The 23,168-nt window shown below is 40.9% G+C and overlaps 4 protein-coding genes and 1 non-coding gene across 7 annotated transcripts; 3 read left to right on the forward strand and 2 right to left on the reverse strand.

Moving 5' to 3' along the window:
- Window positions 1-178: 178 nt before the first annotated feature.
- On the forward strand, window positions 179-2,658 carry chchd2 (coiled-coil-helix-coiled-coil-helix domain containing 2). Of its 2 annotated transcripts, XM_067246236.1 has the most exons (4): window positions 179-355; window positions 752-1,010; window positions 1,242-1,446; window positions 1,889-2,658. In XM_067246236.1, exons 1-4 carry the CDS (start codon window positions 306-308, stop codon window positions 1,897-1,899), a joined length of 525 nt encoding a protein of 174 aa, XP_067102337.1. In that variant the 5' UTR covers window positions 179-305; the 3' UTR covers window positions 1,900-2,658. The 2 variants fall into 2 exon arrangements, with proteins under 2 accessions (XP_067102337.1, XP_067102336.1); XM_067246235.1 differs by lacking the exon at window positions 1,889-2,658 and having other exon boundaries at window positions 1,242-1,460.
- A 338-nt stretch (window positions 2,659-2,996) lies between these two features.
- Window positions 2,997-10,709, forward strand: phkg1a (phosphorylase kinase, gamma 1a (muscle)). Its single transcript, XM_067245863.1, has 10 exons — window positions 2,997-3,185; window positions 4,395-4,528; window positions 6,371-6,549; window positions 6,937-6,991; window positions 7,139-7,204; window positions 7,307-7,470; window positions 8,361-8,451; window positions 8,649-8,802; window positions 9,035-9,160; window positions 9,375-10,709. The coding sequence occupies exons 2-10, from the start codon at window positions 4,446-4,448 to the stop codon at window positions 9,639-9,641; spliced, it is 1,185 nt and encodes a 394-aa protein (XP_067101964.1). The 5' UTR covers window positions 2,997-3,185; window positions 4,395-4,445; the 3' UTR covers window positions 9,642-10,709.
- A 107-nt stretch (window positions 10,710-10,816) lies between these two features.
- LOC136951465 (T-complex protein 1 subunit zeta) lies at window positions 10,817-15,653 on the reverse strand. The gene is made up of 14 exons (XM_067245862.1): window positions 15,457-15,653; window positions 14,828-14,891; window positions 14,479-14,613; window positions 14,162-14,335; window positions 13,931-14,034; window positions 13,701-13,811; window positions 13,459-13,618; window positions 13,183-13,265; window positions 12,825-12,921; window positions 12,476-12,623; window positions 11,842-11,975; window positions 11,527-11,629; window positions 11,289-11,361; window positions 10,817-11,180 (listed from the first exon to the last, which is right to left on the reverse strand). Exons 1-14 carry the CDS (start codon window positions 15,591-15,593, stop codon window positions 11,108-11,110), a joined length of 1,596 nt encoding a protein of 531 aa, XP_067101963.1. The 5' UTR covers window positions 15,594-15,653; the 3' UTR covers window positions 10,817-11,107.
- On the reverse strand, window positions 12,991-13,126 carry LOC136952350 (small nucleolar RNA SNORA15). Its single transcript, XR_010877854.1, has one exon. It is a non-coding gene; the product is annotated as a small nucleolar RNA SNORA15 (small nucleolar RNA).
- Window positions 15,654-20,305: 4,652 nt separating the features above from the next.
- psph (phosphoserine phosphatase) lies at window positions 20,306-23,161 on the forward strand. Of its 2 annotated transcripts, XM_067246045.1 has the most exons (6): window positions 20,306-20,411; window positions 21,388-21,537; window positions 21,681-21,815; window positions 21,956-22,101; window positions 22,452-22,600; window positions 22,716-23,161. In XM_067246045.1, exons 2-6 carry the CDS (start codon window positions 21,398-21,400, stop codon window positions 22,824-22,826), a joined length of 681 nt encoding a protein of 226 aa, XP_067102146.1. In that variant the 5' UTR covers window positions 20,306-20,411; window positions 21,388-21,397; the 3' UTR covers window positions 22,827-23,161. The 2 variants fall into 2 exon arrangements, with proteins under 2 accessions (XP_067102146.1, XP_067102147.1); XM_067246046.1 differs by lacking the exon at window positions 20,306-20,411 and having other exon boundaries at window positions 21,387-21,537.
- Window positions 23,162-23,168: the final 7 nt, after the last annotated feature.

Genomic DNA, 23,168 nt, shown 5'->3' on the forward strand with positions numbered 1-23,168 from the left:
ATTCGAAGCTAGCTATTTAAAGTAAAACGTGACTGTCTTAACTGTCTTAGCTGTAATTGTCTTTACAAATGATGTAATTCTCGTGTAATTCTGGTATTGATGAGTTTTACCATTTTAGTAACTCTAGAATGTTCTTAGCTGTGCCGGAAGTTGTACGTGAAACAAATGATGTAACACAAGTCCAGATTTAACGTCACAGTAAACTCCGAAGGTCGCTCATACGCATTTGAAGCTATTCAGAGTCAACTTCTCTACTTTATAGGAGAAATCTATCTTAATTTTTACGTATCTTCATAGCTCTAACAATGCCAAGAGGAAGCAGAAGCCGAACATCTAGGATGGCACCGCCTGCAAGGTATGAATGATCCCTGTGTGTGTGGAAGGTTAGCTAGCTAGAAGTTAGCTAGCCGAGTATACAGTAGTTAAGTAAACCAGGATTATAACGACTGGCCATCGTTCTGTTAGGTATCCAGATAACAGTAATGGGCATTAACATCTCATTTCGGCGGGGTTAGCCTGACGTATGTTTATATTGAAGTATTTGCTCATTGTTCAATTGTACATATATATATTTTTCAATATCAATAACACCGTTTAATAAAGCTATCTCTATGTTAACTATCCAGTCTGCTACTGACCAGTTTGATAGATGTATCGAAGTAGAAGGTAGCTACTGTCAATTGCTTGGTGTTTGTTTCAACTATAAAACTTTACTGGTAAAAAGTAACAATTTTCTGTTTTGTTAAACTAGCCGGGCGCCACCGCCACCCCCCATGGCCAGGGCTGCACCTCCGTCCTACGCCCCAGCTCCTACCCATGCCCCTCCATCTGCCATGGCAGCACCTGCTGCGGCCCCCAGGCAGCCTGGCATGTTTGCCCAGATGGCAACTACCGCTGCGGGAGTAGCCGTGGGCTCAGCTGTAGGGCACACCATTGGCCATGCAATGACCGGGGGCTTTGGTGGTGGCGGAGGTAACTCAGAAGCTGCCAAGCCTGACGTCACATATCAGGTAATCAGATCTTAGTCATAAGTGGCTTTAAGGCCCTGTCTAATGTGGAGATTACACAAAACAACAAATGACAAGTTTGAGCAAAACAAAGGAATAGTAATTCAAGATGTGTATATTGTCACATCTTATCTTCAAGTATCTTCATGCCGACTGAGTAGCACACTTGGGGATGGAAATATAGTGCGGTGTTTGGTTGATAGTGAGTGACAAAATAAAACCTTTTCTTCTCAGGAGCCCTACCAGGCCCAACCTATGTACCAGCAGCCTCCCCCTATGTATCAGCAACCGCCCCAGTCCATGTACACACAGGAGCCCCAAGCCCCACAGAACTCTTGTGCATATGAGCTCAAACAGTTCATTGAGTGTGCCCAGACCCAGGGTGACCTCAAGATGTGTGAGGGCTTCAGTGAGGTGCTGAAACAGTGTAAATCCAATGGTAAGTTTGTATGAGTATTTGAGTGCATGCTTAGTGTGTATGTGATATTATGCCCCATTTATGGGTCAGGATAAAGATAAACTAGGCTATACCTTACATTCCTCAATGCTGCTTAGTAAAATGAGCTTAGGCTTAATAGTTGTTGATTCGAGAGTCTAAGGCAGCCAAGTTAGAATTTGATTTGGGCCTCAGGAATTACATATTATTGTCAAAGGTCATGGACTGAACAAGGTAAATAGGCTGTGGCTGTAGCTGTGGTTTGTTTTTAATTCAGAGAAGAATCAGTGGAACGCCGTGTTTTTTAGTTAAAGTGCAGATGTCATTGGCCATAGGATATCTATCAAAACTTTATAAAAAACATGTATGACTTAATATGTGTGTATATATTCTGGATCATTAAGTAAGGAGAATACTACTTAACTTCTTTAATCTTTCTCCACAGGTTTCTCATGAGTGTGATAATCCTTGACACTGCTGAATGCACATGAACATGTGCATGTACAGATGGTGACATTTTCAAAAGCTCAATAGACTTAATATGGTATTTAATCAAAGGCTTATTAATAATTATCAATCTTACATAATAAAGCAGTCTGTCAGACTTGTAAAGGTGGTATTGTGTATAATGTTTATTTTTGGTTTGGTGCATGTGTTAAAATGACGTTCCTTGTTCCAAATGTTCAGTATTTCTTAGGCATCAGTGCTTTGGCTTGTGATGAATGCAGTTCTTGAATACTTAAGCACATACTTTTTACCATCACAATGTACTCAAATGACCTCTACACGTTCCTTCCAGTGGATTATGGTTGTAAAATCACAATGTGCTTGTAACAAGCAACCAGGTTATAATAAAGCACCTGGGCCTTGAGTCCATTGGACCAAGTGTGGAGTTGTTTTTATCAGGTGTTATTTCTCTCATCCCTGCTGCCCTACTGTATTGCACTGTATGTCCATACTTCAGTACTAGCTCAAGTCTTGCATAGTGTATGTAAATCCAAAACTGGTTGTTATAGTATTGTCATGTATTTCCCCCTTTGCAATCTTGTCACCAAATGTAACAAAATATTTGTTCCCATAAACCTGTTTTGCGTTCATCCAACCACATGCCCAGAAGGAGACTAGACATTTGCAGCAAGTAGAACAAAGCTCCTGACCCAAGAAACATTAGAAGGAAAATACTTATATCTGTGATAATAAACATGTAAGTAATTACTATGAATCATGATTAATTCTGGAGACATATCCAACTCAGATCACTTGTATTTTGTATCATTGTAACATTTCAAAATGTCGTACTTCGAAACTTGATTCATAATCTATAATCTACATACTAGCCTATGCTAGGCTGTTGTGTAAGATTTTCTAAAGACAATGTGGTAATAGTAGCAGAGATGAACAAACCTTTCACCAAAATATGAAACGGAGGCTAACAAACCGTAGACTAGCAGCCGGGGATTCGTTTCTTGATACAGAAGTAGTTGTCAGCAATGTACTGCTTGTAATGTCATGAATAAGATGACATGTGTAGCCTACACGAGCAGCTTTCAACCAACGATTTATTTTTGGCATCTGACATTAGCGTTCACCCTTTTTCAAAGCGGTCCACACGAAGACGGGCTGGACTTACATCGCATGCTAAGAAACTTGTTTTCTCATTTGTATGCCGCAATAGGCCAATATTTATTGTGCGAATAGGAATGAATTACCGTCATAAAATGGATTAACCACGCATTTATTCGGTGAGTAGGAAGAATGTATAATTTCTTGTGAGCTATTTGCACTTCTATGGCAGCACTGTAAAAGGTCATGATAATGGCCAACAACACGATGTTGGCCTATGTCAAGTGTGGCATTTTAGGGCACTATGCTCATAGAAACCGAGGGTGGTCTTCCATTTTTCTATACAACGAGAATCAAATGGATTACGCACATTACTGTGGGGTTCTGAACAATTATACAAGGTTTGAGTATATCTTCGTACAATAGTTTCGCATAAACTACCACACATTAATGTTATATATTATAGCCTAAATACTGAATCTGTCTATGGTGTACCATTTCATATGATTTCCAGGGCACTCTGTCCCGACTCCCCAGCCTTGGCACTCAACAGCAAAGGGCGGAGCATCTGTCATTGTGCAGTTTATTGAGTTTAACCATATACTGATATTAACACACCATGGCCGTAGTTGACACATCCAACTATCTAAATTGCCCCGTGCACATTTCTGTTACGCATAGGCTAGCTCATCAGTTAGGTCGTCGTGACCATATATCTATGGTCGTGACAACCGGTAATGTGAAATTGCTGGATTTTTTTTATCGCCACAACGTAACAAGGCAATTTTGTATTTTGGAAACCGGACGTCGTGGCCACGTGATTAATTCGAGTTCGCGGGTTTGTAAATGAGGCCCAACCTTCTATGAGCATTTAACAACTAGTTGCAATCATCATTTGCCCAAAAACAAGCCTTCTGCCACCTTGAGACAGAAATGAATGGCACACATGTAGCATGTAGTCATTATTAAAAATAATGATAGACTATTCTTATATTCACTTAATTAGGGGGCCAGGGCTGGTCTACTCTTTGTCCCCCAGCCCTGCCTATAGGCTGCTTTGATCCTCGTGGTTGCTTCTGCAATTAATGGCATATAAATGGGGAGTCAGGTGGCTGAGCGGTGAGGGAGTCGGGCTAGTAATCCGAAGGTTGCCAGTTCGATTCCCGGTCATGCAAACTGACGTTGTGTCCTTGGGCAAGGCACTTCACCCTACTTGCCTCGGGGGAATGTCCCTGTACTTACTGTAAGTCGCTCTGGATAAGAGCGTCTGCTAAATGACTAAATGTAAATGTAAATATAAATCAGAGCTATGATGCAATTCAATGATGGTTGGTAGTATCAGTGGGCTATATGCAGTTGTCCCATTAACCCTATTTGTTGTATTGTAGCCTGTCAACAACGCACCTATATTGTTGCCTTGGATACCCTGCCAACCCATCATGACCAAAGAAGACGAGATCCCTGATTGGGTTGGAGCGCTGGAGTTCTACGATAAATATGACCCCAAGGAAATTCTGGGAAGGTAGGTTACAGTTAGCTTGTATTAGCCTATTTATAACATAGCCTACCCTATACTTTCAGAAAATAAGATCTAGGTGGTTGTCTTTGGGAACAAAAAAATATTAAGATCTACTAGGGGTTAATCATTCTTAATCAGAGTTTCCATACCTACTCTTGTGACCAGCGTGTATTCAAGTGAATGTGTTTGGGGTCAAAGGCAGTGGCGGCTGGGAAGCCCCCGCAGCCCCCTGAATCTGGCAACAATGGCTTTTGCGTATCTTACGTGCCTTTTGTGCCATTACGGCCATTGAACGCGCATATTTCAAAAATGCTAATCATTACGTTCTGCTAGATGACGGTAGAGATATGAGTAAAAGAAAATATGCACGCGGTGCTCAAAAGCGCAGCAATAAACTGTTGTCTGAACAAGCTCGAGCAAAACACCCGAAGATTACACACTTATTTAGACCAGCCAGAGAGGAATATTATCAACATCTCCACAGACAAACACTACCGCAGCCGCAGGTAGCTAACAGCAGCACGTCTTCACCAGCAACCAATATACTTGCTTAACCTACTTATTGGCAAGAATGAATGTTTTCCTTTCCTCCATTGATTGTGTGTTATTTCGGCGAAGCTATCCTTGGTGCTGAACTATCAGAAGGCTGTCTTTGGTTTTGAACAATGACAAATGTGTGGCGGCCTGCGGAAACCCTTCACATCGTGAACATTTCGGTATTATACATATTTGGAAATTGCAAACTATCCTGAATACAAATCTGTTTAAATCACTCAGATATCTTTATCACAACTGAAGTTACATAATTTTAAAGTTGACCTGTGTCAAAAAGTGATAAGCGAGAAAATTGCACACTCCGTTTCATTCTAATTCTGTGGCGAATATGGAAAGGAAATCCTTTTGTTCGTAATCACGTTGTGAATGTAAATGTCAGTTTAAGTATAGGCTACATCAATAACTTCTCAGCAAGTTATTTTTAAGTTTAACAGCCTAACTTCATTGATCAGTTGTTTGGGGCTGCTGCAGCACTCAAAGAGCATGCAAACTGAGTATTTGATTTGAAATGGCTTGGAAATCTTGCTAGCTGACATGTCCAAAAACCGCCACACAAATAGGCTGCTGTTGTGCTTTTGTTATTTTAAAACTTTTTTATTTCTCTCTCACATTGGTGAATGTAGTCTATATTTAAAGGTAGACATCAATGTATAAGATAGGATGGAGATACATTTTGAGTGGATTTAGGGGAGGGGCCTCTGCAAAGTCCCGGCCGCCACTGGTCAAAGGTAAGGTATGCTGCATAAGATTGGTTTTGAGTGTTGATGTATTCTCAATCAGGTCACATGCTGGTTAATGAGTCAGTGATGTGATGTAGTCAAGACATGTTCCTCTGCCAGCACATGAGCACAACATGCATGTAACACCTTCAACATAGTTTTTGTATTAATGGATAAAGATCTGTATTGATCAGTCATAAGAAGGAATAAAGTTCTAGCCTACTTACTTAGGCTACTTTCTAACTTGAAAGCTCAAATGAATCACATTTATTACCTACAGTAAAACAGTTAGACAGAAAGTATGTCTTAGTCATGCTTTCTGGAGATAGTCTTTGTCTGGGGTGTGTGAATAAATGAGTCATTCACCACTATGACTATGGTATTGTTGTGAATAATCTGTTGTACAGGTTTCGAGTTTATTATTATGTGTAACAGCTAACATAGTTAAACCCAGACGATTGTGGATTCTAAATCCCTGTCCAGATATTTTGGGCAATTAGTATTCAATTTTTTAGATATTCCAGAAATCCCTTTTATATCCGATTATGTTTTTCTGTCTCTGACTGTTCAGGGGAGTGAGCAGTGTGGTGCGACGTTGCGTTGATAAACGTACTTCTCAGGATTATGCTGTAAAAGTCATTGACATCACTCCCTCTGACAAGATGACGCCCCAGGAGATTGAAGAGATCCGAGATTCTACTGTGAAAGAAATAGATATTCTCAAGAAGGTCTATGGACAGGAGAATATCAGTAAGTAAATTGATAACACTATAACACATACTGGACAAGTGCACATTCCACGATACATCACACACTTAGCACTTTAGAACAGATGATGGAGCATCCAGAAACACTGTGAGCTGATATACTCCACTATGTTGCCTTTAAGAAGTGACAACAATCATAGAACATAAGGAAATATTTGCACATTTGGATCTCACATGGGAGAAACTGCTCAAATCCAAGTTCCATTGATTTATCTACTCAAGGTACATGGTTATGTATACACATCCTATGGATGAACAGGTTCAATCCTTGACGTAAAACAGGTTGACCTTGAATCCAACTGAAAAAGATAACATTGATAACACACACACACACTCATACACTGATGTTGAATCCGTTTACTTTCCACAGTTCAGCTGAAGGACTGCTATGAGTCCAAAGCCTTCTTCTTCCTAGTCTTTGACTTGTAAGTGTCCAACATACACTATGTTAAATAGGATGCTAACAAGGTTTAACAACATTAAATTGCTTTAAAACAATAATCAACCCAACTCCCATTTATCATTCTTAGTCTGAAACTAAGAAAGCACTTAAATAATGTAATCTTTCATAGGATGAAGAGGGGTGAGCTTTTTGACTACCTTACAGAAAAGGTTACCCTGAGTGAGAAGGAAACCAGGTTTGTGCTTTATTATATTGCAACTAAATGTTGCATATCCAAGGTACATATAGGTATATATTAGGTTTGTGGGTAACTCATGACTCTCTCTGGGCCCTGTAGGAAGATTATGCGAGCTTTGCTGGAGGTGGTTCAATTCCTCCACTCCCAGAACATTGTCCACAGGGACCTGAAGCCAGAGAACATTCTCCTGGATGATGACATGAACATCAAGCTCACAGACTTTGGCTTCTCTGTGCAGATCCAGCCTGGCCAGACACTGAATGGTTAGTAACATTTCCAACATGGCTACAGGGAAAACTGGGTGGGAAACTTTAACCTGTTTGTACAGTACATAGGACACAACAAACACAAATATACTTACAATGATATTTTGGTGGGAGTGAGCAAGGAAGGGATAACACTACCCCCATCTACACACACACTTATGTCAGCTGATAAATGTTAAGATGCAACTGGACCCTGTGGAGCTATTTGTTGCCTTCGTTTGGTCACATTGACCTTTCTAGTGTTCCCCTGTCACTTTTTGGGGTGCACATGACCTGCAGAGGCAGTTGTCAGAGGCAAATAGTAAAATAATGCAACATTTAGCATTGATATGGCAGGCTAGCAGGGTGAAGTGCCTTGCCCAAGGACACAACGTCAGTTTGCATGACCGGGAATTGAACTGGCAACCTTCGGATTACTAGCCCGATTCCTTCACCGCTCAGCCACCTGACTCCCTACAATTACATAAACCTATAGTAAAAACATTGTGTTACCAAAACAAGATCAATGTTAATATCCACTTACATTTACATTTTAGTCATTTAGCAGACGCTCTTATCCAGAGCGACTTAAAGTAAGTACAGGGACATTCCCCCGAGGCAAGTAGGGTGAAGTGCCTTGCCCAAGGACACAACGTCAGTTGTGCCCTGGGCACTTAGCCCTGGATATCCCAATCTCTCCCATACCAAGTGTTTCTCTAACTTTTAATGCTAGACTGTAATGAAATGTCACTATATAGCAGTTTCTATGTAACTGCATTGCTGTTACTAGCATTGCTATGTAGTTTCATAGATAGTTATTGAAACCTTATTGTTGCCTGTTTACATGGAAAAATGGAAAAACATTATATATTCAAAACATCATCATCAATGGCCTCTGTCTTTTCCAGAGGTGTGTGGGACCCCAGGGTATTTGGCTCCGGAGATCATTGAGTGCTCAATGGACCCCAACCACGCAGGATATGGCACTGCTGTCGACCTGTGAGTTGCAAAACTGTCCCCGTATTCCACTACCTGCAAAGATTCAGGAGTTACACATTATCACCCACTTTTGAATTAATGTTGTATTTTATACATATAATGTAAGACACAGCAACAAAATACTATAAACCTTAATCATCTGCATTTTCTTTCTTAAAAACAGATGCCCGTTAACACAGTTTTTGCTGTGATTCCAGGTGGAGTTCGGGGGTGATCATGTACACTCTTCTGGCCGGATCCCCTCCCTTCTGGCACAGGAAACAGATGCTGATGCTGCGTATGATCCTGGCTGGCAAATACGAGTTCTCCTCCCCTGAATGGGACGACCGCTCTGACACTGTCAAAGACCTGGTAGGTTAGAAGACGGACAACAGAGGTGACACGATCATACCAGGCACATACACATGCAGTCACACATGGAGTCATCTCATTACCCACTAACTAGCCTAGGCACAAATATGTTTATGCCCTTCCTGAACCAGGACAGCATAAATTATTTGTATTAGAATATAGTATGCCTATAGTTTTCATGCTGTGAGTAGTACAAAGCTCCATGTTAATATGACCCCTTTCCTGTTGTCAGATCTCTAGGATGTTGGTCGTGGACCCTCAGAAGCGGTACACTGCCTTGGATGCCCTGAACCACCCCTTCTTCCAGCAATACGTGGTCGCTGAAGTTCGACACTTCAGCCCCTACAGAAAGTTCAAGGTAATGGGGGAGCTGCTGCAGCCAATTAAAATGTGGGTAGATATTTAAACTATGAACCTGAGATAAAACAGCAATTATTAAAATCATCGGTGCCTGTGACAACTACATTCAGAAGAGTTGTTAGTCTGTTGAAAATTACAAAATCCAAATATTTATTAATTGATGTGTGGGCTGGTTGATAAACATTCACATCCAACCCAATACCTATTTCCAGGTCATCTGTATGACAGTACTCGCCACAATGCGTATTTATTGCAACTACCGCCGGGCCAAGCCTGTTACCAAGGAGGTGATCAAGAGTGACCCGTACGCTGTCAAGCCCATCCGTAAGCTGATTGACGCCTGCGCCTTCAAAATCTACGGACACTGGGTGAAAAAGGGCCAGACCCAGAACAGAGCTGCCCTGTTCGAGAACACTCCAAAGGCCATCCTGCTGTCTCTAGCAGCTGAGCAGGAGGAGTCGCCCCTCCACACGTGGTAATGCTGCTGCAGTTTCCCCACCGCCTGATTGTAGAAGGGCAGGAGGGCCTGTTGCTGAATGCTGCCTGTCCCTTTAATCCTCTTGTCTAAGTGTGTACTTATGTTCTTCACTGGGAAGAAAGACAGGGAAAACATGAGGCAGCAACCTCTAGAATATTCTTGCATTCATTTTCAGATGTGTGTGTGTGTATGAGTGCACATAACTTGAATTTCCACTTCAGAAGAATAGTTATGAATTGATTCAGTGGATGCTGTAGTGTGAGGTTGCACCTTGATGATTCTGTTGGATACCGCTGTTGGAATGTTGGGGAACTCAACATAGGTCCATGCCTTGGGTCATTTTCATTTTGGAGGTCCTTATTTCACTCAAGCAGATCCCTGAGTGACAACTAAAGTAATAGCATGGTATTGTATGTTAAATTAGGATAGCGCTGAAGGGTACTGCAGTATAGCACTTTTGATTGCATTATTATCCGTTTGTTTCCTTTCTCCTGAAAGGAGTTGGATTGAATAAGAGGTTGTGAGTAGTCTTCTGCAGCCAAATTTAAGGAATTATTTGTTATGGATGAATTCAGTTGCAGTGAAGACAAATGGCCTGTTCAGAATAACAAGCGTAATGTAAGGTAATGTGCCATTGCAAATAACAAAAATGTGTGGCATACAGAGTAATGTATGCATGCTAGAGGATAGAGAATGAAGGAAGACAGTAGTACCAAAGCATGTCTTTAATCAAGTAACTAAGCACATCTTGTCATCTAAAAGACTCCACACTCCAAAAGGTACTACTGTAACTAGATAATGCTATGCATTGGTTTGCTTGAAAAGCTTGTAACACTTCCTAGTGCCATTAAGTGTTTCCCTCTCCCAGTTTAAGGCAGTGCAATGAACCTTCATACTTGAAATGGCATGTACAAAATAAGGGCATCGTCTTATTTTTGCATTATGTAGGTTGTACTGTACTTGTTCATTTACAGGTAACTGTTTGAAGAGAGTCTGTGAACCAAGTGTTGGTTATACTTTCAAATGTATGCCAAGTATTTATTTAAAAATAAACTTAATGATGTTGAAATGGTGTTTTCTAATCATAGATTTTGCAAAAAAAAGGAGACAATTCTATGAGGGAAAAGATTGTGTGTAGTATAACTTCATCAACATGGTTTTAACTAAATGCAAAAATATATCTCAGAGCCATGCAAGCAGTTTATTCCAAAGAGTGAGGTAACATTCTTGGTATGATCTACAATTTAACACAAATTCATTGAGGCTTCATGGAAACATTGACATGGCAAGACATACTGCATTATAAAACATTGGTGGGAATACATGCACATAAGAGGCCTGCCCGCGTCTCTCGCTATGTAGGATGTCTAACCTCCTAGAATGAGTTCAGCATACACACTTCACTGGCTCCTCAATTAACTAATATCCAAGTGCTGAAGATCCTGTTGCTCATTTTGGTTTTTGACTTTAGCCCTTAAGGGATGACATGCCAGCTCTCATGATCTCATCCACGAGAAGAATGTTGCTTGCTATTACCGTGCTGTTGATAGAAGCAATACATTAGAAAGTGAATTGAAAAAGGCAAAGTGAATTATGATAACAAAGGCATCAGAACTGTGCCTTCTTTTGAATAGCTGGGCATTATTACCATGAGTGAAGAAGCTGTTTCTTAACACTGTAGTTGTCCCAGATGCCTGCCTCGGCAGCATGGATTGGTTCTCCTGCAGAACACAGTAATTTGAAATTTCCTTAGGAAAATTGTATCTTAAATCACTAACCCTTAAAAACAGATATTATGCACAACGCAACAGCTACAAATTCACCGGTCCTTTAAAATTAATGTACTGTCAGACATTCAACTGCCATTCAAACACTTAGGGTCATACCAGAGCTCAAGTCCACTCCTAAATGCTGGCTGCTCTCTTTGTACTCAGTCTGGAGTTTGACCAGAGTCTCCTGAGCATCGTAGCCAGAGTTCTGGGCCAGGACCTACACAGAGAAAAGAGGTCAAATGGTATACCAAAACACAATAAGCAAAAAAACACAACACTGAATTAAATGGTAGCAAACCCTACTGCATGAGTTACTGTTCTGCAACTTCATAAGGACTTTGAAAATACAATAGAAACACACTGCACGTAACACACATTTGACTCAGCTCTTTCATAAAAGGACAGCAGTGTAACAGACTTGAAAGGTACCTTGGGGATGATGAGAAGGGCATCAGCGAAAGCCTGCACCCCCAGCTGAGCCCTTCCTTTCACAGAGGACTTGTGTTTCACCAGAGCATCTGCCACAGCAACCTCAAACGCCCCTGCCCCTGCCACGACGCAACCTGCAGAACACAATCAGCCAGCTCAATATCAGGACAGCAAGCTCCTAACTGGTTTGAAATGTGTAATCTCAAAATGTGACTTTTCAGAGCCGTCAGTGGACAAGGGGGTGTCCAATTAGACCAATAATGCATAAATTGGAGCTTTAATCAAACTTTTAGGCTCAATAGTGGAGTTTAATCACTGAAGAATGTGGCTTTGGATGGTTGGTAACAACTGGTCAGGTGAGAGGGATATTTATGTGTACAGGTGCCAAGTAGTGAAGTCAGGACAAATACAGAGACATCTTGTGATCAAAAATCAAAGTCTCACAACTATTCGACATGGTCCAGCACTTATCATAGATTATAAGGGAATGGTTTATTTAGCATAGTCTGCCTACTGAATGGCATATTTCAAAAGTCACACCCAACTTTCAATCACAGCATTCAATTCAGAGAATCGTTTTGCAGACTCGTTTCAGTGTCATATGAAGTCGAGTTGTTTTTTACAGCATACTAACCATCTTCAATGGCGTTCTTAACCGCCCTCAGCCCATCACGCACAGCGTCTTTGATCTGGGTGAGGGTGTGTTTGTTGGGTCCCTTCACTAGCAGGGTCACTGAGCGAGGGTTCCCACACTTCTCAATGAATGTGAACTTCTCCTCGCCCTAGAACAGAAAAAAAAATTTCCTAAAATGTTTCAAGTGTGTATTTTCATAGTATCACCACCAGCCTACACATGCAATCTATAACTTTTAGGTGATTTGAGTGATTCAAAAACAGCAGGCTACGATTAGTGTACAGGTAAAACACTATATGGATCCGAACTGGTTGATAAAGTAATGTACATGTAGAGCTTGCAAACATACCAGGGTATGTTCATAAATCAGACCGGCGTGGCCCAGGCAGTCTGGTGTAAGGTCATCCACAGAGTTCATGGCCATCCCTCCGCAGGCTAGGGTGAGTCTAGGAGTAGAGAAGGGCATGAGTGTGTGTACAACGGACGCAAACGGCGCACACACACGACTTGAGAGTTGTTGTATTCACCCTCACATCTCAGACAAGACAGTTCAGAAGTCTTCCATTAATCAAGTTGAAGGGTCAAAGGTTGCTTTAGCATGGTGTCTGACTGGGTTAACTACTGACAGAGTGACACAGAATTTGCCCATGCATTTATCTATATGGTTGAATACTATTTAGAAATCGATTCACAAAAATACAGGTCACCTCTCCATGTTCCTTCTCTTTGCCCTACGCAGAGCAACAATTCCTTCTTTGGCCAGCGCATCCAGGGAATGGGGATCGATGCCCTGTCAGGACGGGGTAAAAAAAAACAGAATTAATCACAATAAACGCAGTCCTTCTGTTACATAGCAGAGATACAGACCATACATTCCTACACCATCACTGACCCCTACACTTAATGATTTCTGTAGCTCTTGTATACATAATATTTAACTTTATTTCAGACACATTAGTCCATAGACATATTCATGGTCATACCTTCTGGTTGATGACCACAAAGCCTTTGGACCCATCAGCGCACACAGCATTCTTGAGCTCAATAATTTTCTTGACACGATCCTCGATGAACTTCCTCTCTGCGGAGACCAGCTTCTCACGCTCATCAGCGCTCTTATAGAAGAAGCCAGAGTTCACTTCTCTGAAACGAAGTTACAAAAGAAGGCTCAACATCTAGGGTCCATTGCTTGTATTCATGCTTGCCTATATACTTTTTAACCTACGTTTTCTCATACTCCAAAGACGCATTGCATGTGAGCACATATGCGTCCTCCACTCTCTTCTTCATGTCGGGATGACGGGCACCATGGTCCAACACCAAGCCTCGGATCAGCCTACAACAGCACAACAAAAACTATTACACCTCGGCAAAGATGCACAAAGCTTGTTGTGACGCACACAAGTCTCTGTATCTATGTAAAGCGATTGGTGTGAAAGGAGGGTGAGCACTCACACTGTGTCGCTGTCTGTCTTGTGTCTCATCTCCATGATCTCCACCATGTAAAGGTCGATGGGCTCATTGGGTTTATGGATGGTGAGAACAGCATCAACAACAGCCTGTGGACAGTCAGTCACTTAATTTGTTGCTAGTAAACTTAAGAAAAACACCCAAATGACACCATTATTTTAATATGGACTGCAGGAAAAATGGGTCAGTGATAGCCACATATCCATAATCACTTACTTCGGTCAGCAGATCCGCCAGTTCAGTATGAACCTTGGTTCTGAGGGAGGTTCGGGCAACATGGATGAGAGTCTCTCTGTCCATCTCTTTAGTCACCTTCACCTGCTCTAGGACCTCCAGGGCTTTCTCTTTGGCTGCCTCGAAGCCTTCTACTATTATCCGTGGATGAAGACCCTGTGAGAAACACACACACAAAGGAACGATGTTGCTAATGCTCTGACTAGAACAAATCTTAACCCTAATTTGATATAAGAGTTTATGGGCCTGCCGTAAGCTTAAAACCCATCAAGTTTGACCAAAAAATAAAGATGTCTTACCTCTGATACATACAGGTCAGCTTGTTTCAGGAGCTCTCCTATGATGAGTACGTTAGATGTTGTTCCGTCTCCAGTGATATCATCCTGTGCTGTAGCCACTTTAGCAATCAGAGATGCCGTCGGATGTTGAATTTGCTAAATACACAGAAAAGGCATCAAACCCGGAACAAGTACTAAAATCACTAAAGTATTGCTACATCATAAAATGCAAAACATGTGAAAGAGATGCACTCTCTTGTAGAGTTAACTGCAGTAAAGTAAACAGTAACGGTCTAAAGAAATTAGCTTGTGTGCAATGGAGCATTATGGTTCACGGTCAAAATGAAAATCAAACCAGATACCGACATACCATTTCATGCAGCAAAACATTTCCATCTTTGGTCAGCTTTATGTCACCAGCCCCAGATACAAGCCTGCAAATGATTAGGATTATTATAACGATTAGTCTATAATATTAGATGTATATACAACAAACTCAAGCTTGCATCATGTGCAATAATCTTTGGCCAAGATTTTGAGATTGCCACCCGTGTTTCTGAAGTTCCAGTCTACAGCCCCACGGCCTGCCAGTTTGTGTAATTCAAACCATAGCATGTAACGTTACGGCATATAGCAAACATTTAAATCAGACGAGATCCGCTAGCTAGCCCACTTTACCACACACTGACAGGCAGCTTTGTCATGTTTAGCTACAACAACTCAACTTACCTAAACAACCCCTCCCTTTCTCGTGCAAATGTTAGCTTGGTGTTTGCTATGATATGAACATGCAATATGATCGATTGTTCAATATTTGTTAATAAGGTCAATAAGGTCAGTTTTGATTGATAGTATTTAACGATGTGAAACTTTCTTAACAACTTTTGACCAAGCTAACTAGTGGTAGCGCAATTAGGAGCTTCTCTATCGTTGGCTAGCTTAGCTAACAAAGTGTACGCCATAGCTACGCACGTAGCTAGCGTCAAGCTAAACACTCACATTTTCATTGTTCCTTTAGGCCCCAAATTACTCTTTAACACATCTTGAAGACCACGAGCAGCACTTATGTTAACAGCAAGAGCAGCCTGAGCTCGAGCCACCTCAGCTTTTGGATTTAATGACTTTATAGCAGACATGACGACGTTTCTCTTTACGCTAAATCAAAAATGCTAACAAATTCTGGAACTCTCTTTTCACGTGGAGACATTCAAAAGCTCCACCCCCATGTCAAATAATTGTCCAATCGGATGGCTTTTATGATTTGCGAAAAGTGTTGTCACTGTATGCAAGTCGATATATATGCGCAGTCACCCTCTTACAACATTCACAAGGGTTAGATTTACCTAAATCTACCGCTTTTAACATTTATTTTTTCGATAACATTGATAGCAGACCAAAGTCAGTCATTTATTTATCTGTAGACTACAGCATGTGCGTCATAGCCTTTGGTTGCCAGACCAATTCGCAAATTAGCTCGCTGATTCGTCGTTCATGCAGGCTCATCAAATTCAAGTTTATTGTCTTAATAACTGATTTACATGAATTAAATTATCATACAGACTATAAATATTAATAGTAATGTGAATGTTATACTCTTAGTAAGAGTAATGGTAACGTAGGCTATGAGAGAGAGAGAGAGAGAGAGAGAGAGAGAGAGAGAGAGAGAGAGAGAGAGAGAGAGAGAGAGAGAGAGAGAGAGAGAGAGAGAGAGAGAGAGAGCATGCATTCTAGAGCGCTTATTAATACAAGTAGCCTACTTTACAGTAGCGGTTAGAACCGAAACTGTACTGTACTGTAGCGAGTGGTACATGACAGTGGAGCGAGTGGTACGTGACAGTATCTAGTGGTACATGCCAGTGCCTCCACTGGCACTTGACAGTGGCTAGTGGTACGTGCCAGTGCCTCCACTGGTACGTGACAGTAGCTAGTGGTACATGCCAGTGCCTCTACTGGCACCTAGTGGTACGTGCCTGTGGAGCTAGTGGTACGTGACAGCGCCTCCACTGGGACAGTTACTGTTCTGTTGATAGTGGTACGCAAGTGTCTCGTGGCAGTTGCATTGGGTGTCTTGCAGCTTTTGTTTACTGTCATGTAGCCTAACTGCCCCGCGGCCATTTTAGAATAGGAGAACAGGCTATAAACTTTTATTTTTTAAATATGTGTGGCGGCCTGCGGAAACCCGTGGATGTCGCGGCCGCTCATTGTTGGATATAAGCCGAAAATCGTTTTCTGTCAAAATTGAGATTTTTGATGTTTTGTATAGTTAACACCCTAAACATCATTGTAATGTACAAAAAGTATATGATGACTGATGAAAAACTGTTAATTTCAACGGTTTTTGGACATGTCAGCTAGCAAGATTTTCAAGCCATGTCAAATCAAATGCTTAGTTTGCCTGCTCTTTTGAGTGCTGCAGCAGCCCATAACAACTGATCAATGAAATAACTTGCTGAGAAGTTATTCATGTAGCCTAAACTGACATTTACATTCACAACGTCATTACGAACAAAATGATTTTCTCCCATATAACTTTTTGACACAGGTCGACTTTAAAATGATGTAACTTCAGTTGTGATAAAGATATCTGAGTGATTTAAACAGATTTGTATCCAGGAGAGTTTGTAGTTTCCAATATGTATAATACCCAGAAAGTACATTTGCAATCATAGGGTGTCATTTATTGACATGGTTCTTCATATGAAAATAATGAACTAGTATTAACAACTATATATACTCAAAGTATCGAAATGCAAATGTAGGCTACCTATATTGACTTCAGATATTACAATTAATGATATACGCCACTAGGAGGCGCTGAAAGCAACAAAACGATATGCATTAGAGACGTAGGAGAGTCTACAACGGTGGCTCATGTGCACGCTTAAATTCAGTTACTCTGAGTAAAATAATTTGTTACTAATTCATTACGTGTGTACAAGTCTGCTTTACATTACAGTCACACCATTACACTATATGCAATATAATGTCTAAATCGACTACTTTGTATGGTGAGCTTGTAGTGAGACATCAAAAGTATGGTTTGGAGTTGAAGGATTCATAACTCTATGTGTCTATTCCAATATGTAACTAGAGAGGGTACAATTTCTGGGGAAATTGTAGGGTGTGCTTGCTTGCGTCGGTTGCACAGGGGTCCGTTTTTGAATGACATTTTTACAACTGATATTTCTGTATATTTTATATAAAAATGCATACTTATTATTTATAAAGAATACATAGATTTTTTTGCTGCTCATTTACAACTGAAAATACGAGTGAAGTGTAGAATGAAATAGATGTCTTCTCATTTCCCCTGCAAGAGGCAGCCTCATCGTTGAATCAAAACGAATACATTTGGCAGACCGGTGTAAAAATTTACCTAATCTCTATGACTTAAACGTCATTTTAAGTTTTTCCCTTCTCATGATATTTTCAGGCATTTAGCCTACTCATATTGCATTCATTCGTGAATAAACAACCCCTTTGAAGATTATTCTACAACGTTACCCGGCAGTAGAAGATGGAATCGCGATTCAAACAGTACCATCTGCTAACTGAAAATATGCCCCACAAAAAGTAAATAAGCTTGACATTTATTTAGTGGAAAATCGCTCATTCATAAAAAGCTCATTGGTAGCAATCATTGTCAGTAGCAACGCAAAATGCGATATAGCCCTGTGTAGAGAAGCTGCCCCGGTAAATTGTACTACTACGGTACAGTAGTAGACTACTGCTGTGTTCGTCTTGGTAGCGATTGCGTTGGTTGAATTGGATTTAACGTTCCTTTGTACGGTTTAGGCTGAAATTAATTATTTTCATGAACAGATTGACAACGTTTAGGCTGTGGCAATGAAGTTCAGGTTAGTAGTTAGATAGACTTTTGATTTAAGTAAGGGGAGTGCCGAACATTTTCTGTCGCCGTTTGACTTCCTAAACAGCTGTGTACTGTAGCTAGATGTTTTTGTAGTGTGTCTGGCGTAAGCTACAGTTGCAGTGAGCTAGACTGGTTTGAAACCACAGGTAATGGTAATTTCACCAACAAATCGTTTACTAATGTCAGAATAAATCCTACAACGAAAATGTATATGTGAGGAATGTTTATTTTAACGATTGAAAACAGATACATCATAGACCACTGTAGTATGTGTTGCCCGGGCAACACAGGCTAATGTCATGATGCTAATATTTCAGTGAAATAGTAGACTACTGTTTCCGAAAGTAGATGTACTTCCTTAATAATATCAGCTTATAGTGTACATTACACATCACAATTGTGTGTCATATCACAAAGTAAAATGAGTAAATATTTATCACCCTGGCCTCTTTGCTTGTGGCGTTTCTGCAGCTGCCTTGCAGTAAAGCTATAGTTAGCCTAGCTATCCCCCAAGTTAACAGATGCGAAACGAATGTTCTGCCAAAGGTAGTCACGCGTGTTTTCGTGACGTTAGTGACTTAGTGACGTTAGTAACGTCAGTGACTGTGGCTAGCAAATTAGCCACCGTTAGCTTCACTTTTCGCCACAAAAACTTAAGCCCAAACCATGCAACGGAACGTAAATTCCAATAGAAGCAACTCAATCGCTACCAAGACGAAACTTTTGACACCTACGTTGTCTATGTAGGCCAAATATTGACTGAGTTTTAGGGGGGCAAAAAGAATAATAATAATAATATATATGTGAGAGAACAAAGGTTGTGCCCTTGCCGAAGGCAAAGCACACCCAATGATGGTATTCAATGACACAAATCTGTGTTCTAGAAAGAGTGTTCTGGAGTCGCAGAGGTCCGATAATATCAGCTTTAATGCAGCAGTTGGAAATCAACAAGTACAGAGCTCTGGGGTTGTTTAAGTTTCCCTACCCGCAACAGAGTTTGGGCTGGTTCACGAAGTCCAACTGGCTATCTGTCCCTCCCCAGCATATATTTATACAGTGCAATTGAAACACAAGTATCAAAAAAGGGTTCAGCTTGTTATCTCGTGCGTCAGGGAGTTGTTCTTGCCTACGCGCGTCCCACCTGCTCGGGTGCCGTCTCCACCCGGTTTCAAGGTTGTTTCTGAAAATGAAGAGATAGAGACACAAAGAACAGCCTGCTTCCCACACCCAGTGTGAGACCCAATGTTTAAGCCTGAGCACACTTCTAAGTTCATAACTTTAATAAGCACAATGCATAACTTTAATAAGAACAATATATTCTTTAGAGTCTATTAGCACGAACAGTTTAACTTATTTTTTTTAAATAAAAGTTTATAGCCTGTTCTCCTATTCTAAAATGGCCGCGGGGCAGTTACACGACAGTAAACAAAAGCTGCAAGACACCCAATGCAACTGCCACGAGACACTTGCGTAACACTATCAACAGAACAGTAACTGTCATGTACCAGTGGAGGCGCTGTCACGTACCACTAGCTACTGTCATGTACCAGCGAAGGCACTGGCATGTACCACTAGCTACTGTCACGTACCACTAGCTCCACTGGCACGTACCACTAGATGCCAGTAGAGGCACTGGCACGTACCACTAGCCACTGTCACGTACCACTCGCTCCACTGGCATGTACCACTAGCCACTGTCACGTACCACTCGCTCCACTGGCACGTACCACTAGCTACAGTACAGTACAGTACAGTTTCGGTTCTAACTGCCTCTCCTAATTTACAAGTGGTAAAGTAAAAGTTCCAAGAAAAGTGCTTTACCATTTATTGGAGCTGATTTATTCAGATGACAATATCGATAACTAAAATACAGATTTTTTAAAACATCCATACACGTTTAATTTAACGTTACGCAATACCCCTTGCTTTGGCCCCCACTCAAAACTCAGCAGTGGGCGGTCTCACGTACCCGGCTTTCTTTTGAGATTTAGCTGTTCTCTTCCTCACCAGTGAATCCATTGAATGCATTGCATTTTGGGGTTGGCGTAACAGTAGCAGTACCATATCAACGCTTTAGAGTCCAGTAAGTATTTAGATATTTTTTTCCCAAAACCTTGCAGTGCCGTTATAATCCATAATGTTAGTTGACATAACACAGAAGAGTGACATTCAGGAAGAAAAGGCGCCGGGCATATTTTCGCATGTAATGCAAATACATGTTAATTTATTATTAACATGGTATTGCCTAGTATGTGCACTTAATAATTCGCCGTTAATGCTGTAACTTGATGATGTAAACCGTTGAGAGTAAGTCGCAGCGTCTCACACATGTTGGCATAGCCTTGTTTTTTGAACGCTTGCCATTTTTTTTTCCAACAAGCAGGGTGACGCAACATGGACAGGATCTAACGATCAAAACATGTAGCTACATCGTTAGATCCTGTAGGCTAACAAATTAATTGTGCACTACGCATATAATCTCATAGGCAATGCTGTAAGCAATGTCAACTGTCAACCGAGAATACGATAGCTTCATTGTTACAATATGCTGCTTTTGCATTGGTCGATTCGCTGCTCTTCGTTTGCATATAACGGTATTTGTTTATTGTAGCTCCTCAATTCATTTAACCCTTGTGCTGCCTTCGGGTCACATGACCCAAAGATTCATAACGAACCATCGTTGTGTTTACCCAATTTTACCCAATACCAAAACAAATAAAAATAATTTTCTTTTAACCTTTGCAATGTGGGGGTCTGAGACAGCCCAACGGTTAAAAGAAAATGCTTCACTTTTTTTTGTATGAGGTAAATTTGTCGCAATACGACGGTGGGTCACAATGACTGATGGGTCAGAATGACCCGAAGATAAAACAAGGGTTAAAATACTTGTACAATCTAAGTTATTGCATTTTCCCATGTCTTCATCGATTAACAGTCCTGAGCCGAACGAATCACTAACTACAGTGGAAATCGTCTTATCACTGTCTTGATATGTACTTTAACCCAGATTGACCAAGTGCAAAATTGTCTTTTTGTCTCACACTTTCTTGCATCTTTAGTTTCAGCATAATGACAACTTTATCACAGACAAAGGAAATCTTCCGGAGAGCAGACGCTGTCTGTTTCGACGTGGATAGCACTGTTATTAGAGAGGAGGGCATTGATGAGCTTGCCAAATTCTGCGGAGTTGGAGATGCAGTTACAGAAATGTGAGTATAGGATTTGTATGTCAACTGAATATTGTCTATCCACGTGATTGGAATTGGTTGAACGTAAACTCGCAACAGTGTCAGTTTTTGTTTCATGAGTTGCAAACATTGTAGGGCATATCAATAACTTCGTTACATTACAGGACTCGCAAGGCCATGGGTGGATCAGTGACTTTTCAAAAGGCTCTTATGGATCGTCTCTCAATCATTCGATGCTCAAGGGAACAAGTAAACAAACTGATAACAGACCACCCCCCACAACTGACCACAGGTATCAAGTAAGTGTGTGTAACTATGTTTCAACTTTTTATTTCCCTCTTCAAACCAAGATCTATCACTGCCAAAATGGACGTTATCAGGGCATGCCTTTATACCGTTTATGAAATGAGAAGTGACAGAAGGTAATTTCATTATTCAGGGAGCTTGTCGACAATTTGCACCAGCGCAATGTCAACGTTTTCCTCATCTCCGGTGGTTTCCGCTGCATTGTGGAGCATGTTGCCTCTCAGCTCAGTATTCCCCTTCATCATGTCTACGCCAACCGGCTCAAGTTCTATTTTAACGGTGAGTCACCAGGTCCCCCTTTCCAACTTCGGAGTTCGATATTTTTAAATACATTGGTTCATCCTATTTTGTTGGATGGGAAAACATTGTCCTTTCTATATATATTTTTTTTTTATTGCATTGCAAGCATTCCTAATACTGCTGGCCACAGAGCACCCTAAAAACCAATTCGGCAAATGTATTTGTTGAGCTCATCCTTTGAGTGGAATGCCTACACCCACTTTAAATTATAGTAAATGAGAAGAAGCATAAGCCATTCCTAAGCTTGTGTTTTCACTCTCAAAGTTTAGTATCCATGTACTTGATACATCTTCCTAATGAACGACTCTTCATCCCCCCCTCCATCCAAGGTGAGTATGCAGGATTTGATGAGAGCCAGCCCACTGCTGAGAGTGGCGGAAAGGGCAGGGTGATCAACATGCTCAAGGAGCAGTACGGCTTCAAAGACGTGGTGATGATTGGTGATGGTGCTACAGACCTGGAGGCCTGTCCCCCTGCAGTAAGTATCTACACACTCTGGCATATTTGTAGGTGTGATAATGTACTTCAATTGCTTCAATTACTATATGCTGTAAATAACTATACTGGTAATGTAACAATGTCTTGTTTTTCAGAGTGCCTTCATTGGATTTGGTGGAAATGTGGTGAGACCACAGGTGAAAGAGAGGTGCTCTTGGTATGTCTCAAGTTTTGGAGAGCTGCTAAAAGAACTTGAGAAGATCTAACAAGGGATATCAGGGCTTTTTGAGAATTCACTAATGTAACTAATGCTAAGTTTAAATATTTTTTAACTCATCCAGTCAATAGATTTTTTTATAATGAATGGAAATGTTTACACTATAATAGTGGGACTTTAGGGGGAGGTGTTGTCCTTGAATATTTTATACTTGTATAGAACACTAAAAAGTTAACCAAATGTCTATTTGGAAAGATTGTGTTTTTTTAAACAGCACTTTCCATGTTAAAGCTTCAGTCAGATTGATAACAAAACTGCAAAAAATGTGTGCCATGTGGAATACAGATTACTACTGACACAATAAAGTGTATAGTGCAGTTTGGGATATCTG

The sequence above is a fragment of the Osmerus mordax genome, chromosome 11 (assembly GCF_038355195.1).
Source record: "Osmerus mordax isolate fOsmMor3 chromosome 11, fOsmMor3.pri, whole genome shotgun sequence".
NCBI classification, from domain to species: Eukaryota; Metazoa; Chordata; class Actinopteri; order Osmeriformes; family Osmeridae; genus Osmerus; species Osmerus mordax.